Genomic DNA, 7,020 nt, shown 5'->3' on the forward strand with positions numbered 1-7,020 from the left:
ACGATCGAACACAACACCTAATATTTTAAGGGATGTAGCGCATGAGAAGGGCAGTAACGAATAGGAAGCCCAATCTCCGAGAGGCATCAGCTTGGTCTTCCGATAGTTGAGTAACCCTCCCGAGATGACTGCATATGCATCATAGACGGGTAGGACCTCATCAACCGAACCAGCATCACGCAGTAGGACCGTAACGTCATCTGCGTATGCAGCCACCTTCCACGTTCCAGAGATTGGAAGCGGGATGCCGTGAATGTGCGCGTCTGTATCGATGGCCCATAGAAGAGGGTCAATAACCAGTGTAAACAAGGCGGGAGAAAGAGGGCAGCCCTGTCGGACACCTCTGGTTACGGTGAACTCATCAGAGAAGCGGTGCAGCATGAAGATGCGGCTACGGTGGTGGTTGTACAGTCGTCTAATGACACCACAGATCCATGACGGAAACCCGTACGCCTGAAGCACAGCGAGCATGTACGCATGCTCGACACGATCAAAAGCTTTCGCCTGGTCGAGTGATAACAAGCAGCCCCGCGATGACACAGACGTAGCCGTAGCATAACGCAGAATGTCGCGCAAACCAGAAAGAGTGTCAGCAATACTCCTAGCTGGGACACAGCATGTTTGTGAAGGATGTATGACGGATGGCAAGACACTCTGGATTCGCTTGGCCAATATCGCGGTCAGGAACTTATAGTCACAGTTCAGGAGAGTAATGGGCCGCCAATTTTCTGGGTCAGCATGGTCACCACTATTCTTGGGCAAAACAATTATGTGTCCAAAACCAAACGACTCTGGGAAGGACTCCCCGCTTAGGCTCGTCTGAAGAACGCCAAGAAAGAACCGTCTGAGAAGAGGCCAGAACGTAACGTAAAACTCGACCGGCAGGCCATCAGGGCCGGGACTTGTTCCAGAAGCTGCAGTGGTCACCGCGGTGTCGAGCTCCTCAATAGTCAACGGCAGCTCGAGAGAGACCCGGTCCACATCGGAAAGCGTCACCAGTCCATCAAGAAAGGAATCTGTACCGGCAACGTCCACTGGACAGCTTGTGTAGAGATTTCGAAAGAACTCCTCAAAGCCACGTATGACTTCATCCGGATCTTCTGCTAAGGATCCATCACGACGGCGTAAGGAGTGCGGAGGACACTGGCTGCTCTGGGAGTGGCGAGTACTTTGGAGATACTGCACTACGCCGGGCCCGGCAAGACCTTGCGCTCTGAGGTGAGCTCTTCGCGCGGCGCCTGGAGGCGACCGAAGGAGGAGACGATAGCGCTCACGAGGGGACTCCAGGTATTCCTACATTAGCGGAGTCAAATGAGCCCCCCTACGCACAATGTTAATTTTTGCAGAGAGCCGCTTCAGCTGCGCACTTCGGTCCCGAGCACGCTGTTGACCTAACGATTGGAAAAGGGTACGTGCCCAACCCTTGAAGGCCTCCCAAGCCGTTGGAGAAGGAACAGACGTTGAGACGTACTCTGCTATCCTGGATCTGGCCTCCGCCACAACAGCATCATCGTGAAGCAGAGCTGTGTCCAACCTCCAGCGCACTGCCTGGCCAGTTTGAAAGGACGTCGTGTTTATAGACAGCAGAACCGCGCTGTGGTCGCTCACACGGATACCAAATTGATTTGGGGATATCACCTGGCAGTCCAGAATAAATGGTCCGAAATGCGCGGGGACATAAAACCGGTCGAGGCGACTTGAGGAATCAGCACGGGACCAAGTTGCTGAGTATGCAGTACCATGTACAGACGTACAGACATCCGCAAGGTTACAGCGCTCCAATAAACGACCTAGTTCGCGAGCACTCCACGTTGGCCGCCCTCGACCAGGCCCACGAACATCACGGTCAGAGTCCAGTACACAATTGAAGTCCCCGCCTAGTATTACGTCCGATGAAGGTGGGATGAAACTTGTGTGCAGGCTATCAAAGAAGGCGTTTGTTTCACCGGCGCGGGCTGGAGCGTAAATGTTCACAAGTGTAAGCTTCTTGGCACCAACGAAAAATTCAAACTTCAGTACCCGCCCATCAGTGTCATGTCGTGCGAGACTATGTGGCAGCAAGGCCCTGTTGAACACGACAACGCCAACCCCGCTTTGGTGGGCGGACCCAAAACTGAAAAATGCTTGGACATTGCACGCCTCCATGAAGCTTCGCACGTCGGAGAAACAAGAAAAGTGGGTTTCTTGTAGCAGAAGCAGATCGCACCGCATGCGGCGCGCGAACTGTATCACCTCAACTTGCTTTGCCCGCGAACGAAGTCCCTGTACATTGAGCGTCAATATGCGTAGCACCATAAGAGAATGTAAGAAAAGCAGAAGAGTGACTCTGGCTTTCATTGTCAGGGTATTAAGTCATTTCAACATCTGCTATACATGTAACAGTCCTGGCTTTCTTGGTCTTCTTTCGCGAGGTACCCCCACTGTCGCCAGAGGATGCCTGACGGCCATGCTTCCCACCGGCTGCACAGCCGCCGCCGACAGAGTCACTCACTACCCCGACTTCATCTGAACCCTCGATGGAGTAGAGCGACGTCGAAGAGCCATTTGAGGAGAGTGCTATCCGCTCATCGGTGACACCAGGGATTTCAGGAGGTATTTGCCGCTGAACTTGCCCACTTTCAGAGGCTGGCACTGCAGGAAGGACAGGCTCGTTTGCCGTTGCGGGTGTAGGGGCGCGAGAGACTGCGTCGACAGCGTCCGCCGTAACTACCATGTCCACTGCAAACACATCTTCAGAGACGGGTGCAGACGTAGGCGATTGCGCAACCATCATGTCCTCGGTAGACACATCTTCAGAGAGACGTGCAGACACATCATCAGAGACACGAGCAGACACAGGCAGCCGCTCAACTACCACGTCCTCCGCAGACACAACTTGAGAGACGGGTGCAGACATTGGCGCCGGCGCATTTCCCGAGAACTCGCCCAGTGCCGGGAACTCCGCCATACACTGCACAGGAGGCTGAGGTAGCTTCGACACCGCTGTGGGAGCTGATGGCACACCTCTCGAACCGGGATGTTCACCTTTAGCCGCTGAAGAGTACGACCGTCGCATGACGCAATCAACAGTGGCATGACGCTGGCCGCACCGAAGACATGGAGCCTGGCAGCCGACAGTATAATGACCGAAAACGGCACATCTCTCACAACGAGGAACCCTGCAGTCACTGCGGATGTGACCTTCAGAGCCACACCGCCCGCAGACTTTCTTAATCCCTTTGTAGTCAACCAAAGCCCGGTCAGTTCCAACAGTAAGAAAATTGGGTACCGGTTTTTTCATCTCAAACTTGACGATACGAGTGCCGTTGCGGATAGTAGGGCGGTCCTTATAAACGAGAAAGGAGAATGCCTTCACTGTACCGTAGGGCGCCAGTGCACGAATTAGAACTTCATCTGGGACGAATTCAGGAAGCCTTTTAACGGTTATTCTCGCAGTTGAAACAGGAACCATATGTGCTGTGGTATTTCTTTTGCGTCTGCATCTTTTTTTTTAAATTCTATGTTAGCGCCGCGAAGCAACTGTGGCTATTAGCGGCGTACAGACGTGGACAGATGGAGAGTGGACAGCAGGAAGAAGTGGGAGACAGGAAGATTAGTATGCGTCCTGGGCCGGCTTCAGGGGGAACTGGGGAACAGGGGGAACTTCTATAAATATATTTTCAATTGTACTTTTGTGTATGGCTATCCTTTGCACGTCTATACTTGCATGTAAACTGTCTACCACACTGCTGTTGTACCGAAAAAAAATGAATGAAGTCGGCCCAGGCTGAAAAATGTGCGAGGGTAAGCGCGCACGCAGCCCTCCGGCCACAGATAAGTGCGCGCACAGCCCTACACCCGCGCACAGAAAAAACTCGCGAAAAAAGTCGGCGCAGACGCGACGGTAGCGCTGCCCTGGCGGCAATGTCGTCAAATGGACACCTAAGAAGACTACTCATGTGGGCTTTCAGAATATCACAACCGTTTTGACTATTTACGATATCGGCGTAGCTGACTTCTAAGAGTGTGCGGTTCCACTGGCGGGTCAACAAAATGCCGCCGAGTTGGAGATTTTGTCCAACGGGACACGGGCGCTCTCAATGTTGCCAGATGGCTGTTGGCATAGTACAGGTGAAAAGGAATGTAATACTCTGAGCACAGCTATTCAGTGATGCACAGAGGGCACTGGCAGCTCCTGCGTGAAATTGTTTAATTGCCCCGCCATTTACCTGTGCAAGCGAGCACATGTGAAAGCGTCGGTAGACGATGAGTTCAACCTACGGAAAAGAGAACTCGCATAGTTGGCATACTGAATAACTGAACTCGCAACCGCGCATGGAAGAAGGGTTCGAAAGTTTTCTCTCGCTCGCGATTTCTCCTTTTGATAAAGGTGCTGCATCCGGCCGAGTAAAACTGATATCTCGTATTTGTTTTTATCATGCTGTACTAGAGGAAATGGATACACGATTGCTACAGACAATATGCAATCTGAACGCTCACAATCAATGCCACTTAGACAACAGAAGGGCTGCGCACTCTTTCAGTGGACGTCACGCCAGGGGCGGATCCAGGCCCTCGGTTTGGGAGAAGGCAATTCCTTTGTCGAAGCTCGTAGCGGGGGAGGGGAGAGAGGGAAATCAAATGTATAAACTGACGTTTTGGGGGGGGGGGGGGCGATCGCCCAACCGCTCCCCCTACCCATTGGTTCCGCCACTGCGTCACGTACCTGGCTCTACTGTCGCTATTGGCGATAGATAGATGTGACGTCAGAGCGAAGGAGAGAAAAGCTCCCCATTGAAAATGTATAGGAGCCGGTACAGGTGGCGTGACGTTATCGAAAGAGTGCTCAGGCCTTGCTATCTATGTGGAGTTGACCCGGCCCTACTATCAGTGTTTGCGATAGATAGATGTGATGTCTACATACTCGTCTACAAATATCCCTCCGGTCGTGCGCGCACGGCACGTGTGACTCCCTTCTTGTTACGGCGTAAACGTTAAATTCAGTTTTCGCCGAAGACTCGGGTGCTCTGGTGATGCTCATCATAGCGACGGGCAGTGTGTTTATAATGACGCAGGGCACTGTGTAACAGAATGAAAACTCGGCGCGATTCTACGACATCTGCGTAGAGGACGACTCAGATTTTCAATGCTTGCTTTGTACTAGGTTCGAGAGCCTTATTACCGGACCCACCATCAAATCCCTTCCTTAAAAAGCGCATAAATGTAGGGTTCTTTCGTCATATCTGATATTGGTATAGTTTTCGCATATCAAAACTATTATAACGTCGTGCACCGCCCATTGTGAGATCAATATCTGAATTAATTATAGAGAGATCAAGAAGCAAAATGTATTGTAGGAAGTAACAGTAACTCGTTACTTTTCCAATGTAGCTTAGGAACTTCAACTTCATTTTCATTACCGGTACTTTGTTAGTAACTTAGTTATATTGTTTGCACAGTAACTTACCTGGTGACGAGTTCCTTTTATCGAGTAACTTCCCCATCTCTGAAGTATATATAATTAAATTCAGCCTTGGGAGGACTGCATGTTAAGGACTACGGAAAACATGTGAGAAGACTCGAAGACCAAAAGGTAAAAACTTAAATTGTTTTGGGACTTTCCTCTCATTACATAGACTCGAGACAACACCGCGTCAAAGGTGGAATCGGACTCGTTTTATTTATTTGCAACATTAGAAGTGCTTGAAGGCCATCCTGTGTCCTTTTAACCTTTCATATGTCTAGTATAACTTCACTGAACAGCAATGGTGAAGCTAACGTTTTCTTCATTCGTTGGGAATGGTTCTTGTGCGAATGCCTTCTTCAGGGCTTCTTTGAAAGGTCCTGTGACAGTGACCTTCTTGAGCACCTCGACCAGAGCCTCCTTGAGTGCATCGTCAAAGAGAACGGTCTCCTTCCTGCTGTCGCCGAACTCCACTGGCTTCTTCACGTACTGGTGCAGAGCCTGAACACGGACGTTCTTCAGTTCCGTTTTTCCGTCTGCAAAAGAACACGCCTATTAGAGTCTTCCCTCCCTAGTAAGTTTAATTAAACAGACATATTGCCTCCGACTAAAGGATATATACTCGAAAACACATTCACATGGACAGTACTCGGCAGTCCACACACTCCACGAACACAATGTTGTTATCTGCGAGACACAGATAGAAGTGGCTGGATTTGCACACTGATGCAACCGTTCAATATTTTCGTTTACACAATACCCCATATCGTATAAATACAGCGCGGCCTACACGCTGAATAGATAAGTTTCTGTTTATCTGAGGATGGGGTATATATATATAGGGACTGCCTGTCTAACAGGGGTATTAGTCAATTCTGGTCTATAGACAAGGAAACTCCACATTGCATTCGTACACGAGAGAGATAACATGTTTCGCCGTCGTATGAGGAGTGCATAAAGGTTTATACCCGAGGTTTTTCCGAGGAGTACTTGGAGCAAGCTATGTGCCGTGTCCACTTGGACGTCAAAGGTTTTCTCTGGCTGAGTAGCTTCAGCCTTGTACGTGACGCGAAGGCCGTTGAACGTCACGTGACACAGCAGGTCCTCGTTGCGTTGGAAACAAAGACCATAGGGAGTGACGAACTCGCTCAGTCCATCGACTTTTCCCTGGGTGAGCTTCACCTTCGTCCCTTTGGACTCATTTACCTTGAACTCGACATCGGGCAAAGAGAGAGGGTCCAGATTAAGAGCCTTCACCTCCTGTCGGAGGTTTTTCGCGAATGGCGTCTCTTGTGGAGCGACGGTCGCTGCAAGAGCACCTGCGGGACAACCATGCAGGGTTAAAATATGAAGCATATCCAATGCTTTTCGGAAAGGGGACCTCGCTGGCATTTCAGAAGCAGGAGTTGAATGTGTCCGGGTGGTTTTGAAACGTGATGTAATAATTAGAGATTGCGTGTCATTCACTTACCAGCAATACAAGTGGCGAAGATCAGTACGAGACGCATCTTCACTCTTAGGGTTTGTCTCAGGGAGGAAATCTGTTTGAAGGAAAAGTTTGTCTTTTTGAAGTTCAA

The 7,020-nt window shown here is 50.3% G+C and overlaps 1 protein-coding gene across 1 annotated transcript; it reads right to left on the reverse strand.

Moving 5' to 3' along the window:
* Nucleotides 1-5,633: 5,633 nt before the first annotated feature.
* Nucleotides 5,634-7,020, reverse strand: LOC135393312 (uncharacterized). The gene is made up of 3 exons (XM_064623784.1): nt 6,915-7,020; nt 6,412-6,762; nt 5,634-5,979 (listed from the first exon to the last, which is right to left on the reverse strand). The coding sequence occupies exons 1-3, from the start codon at nt 6,949-6,951 to the stop codon at nt 5,732-5,734; spliced, it is 636 nt and encodes a 211-aa protein (XP_064479854.1). The 5' UTR covers nt 6,952-7,020; the 3' UTR covers nt 5,634-5,731.

Source organism: Ornithodoros turicata, chromosome 4 (genome assembly GCF_037126465.1).
Source record: "Ornithodoros turicata isolate Travis chromosome 4, ASM3712646v1, whole genome shotgun sequence".
Lineage (NCBI taxonomy): Eukaryota > Metazoa > Arthropoda > Arachnida > Ixodida > Argasidae > Ornithodoros > Ornithodoros turicata.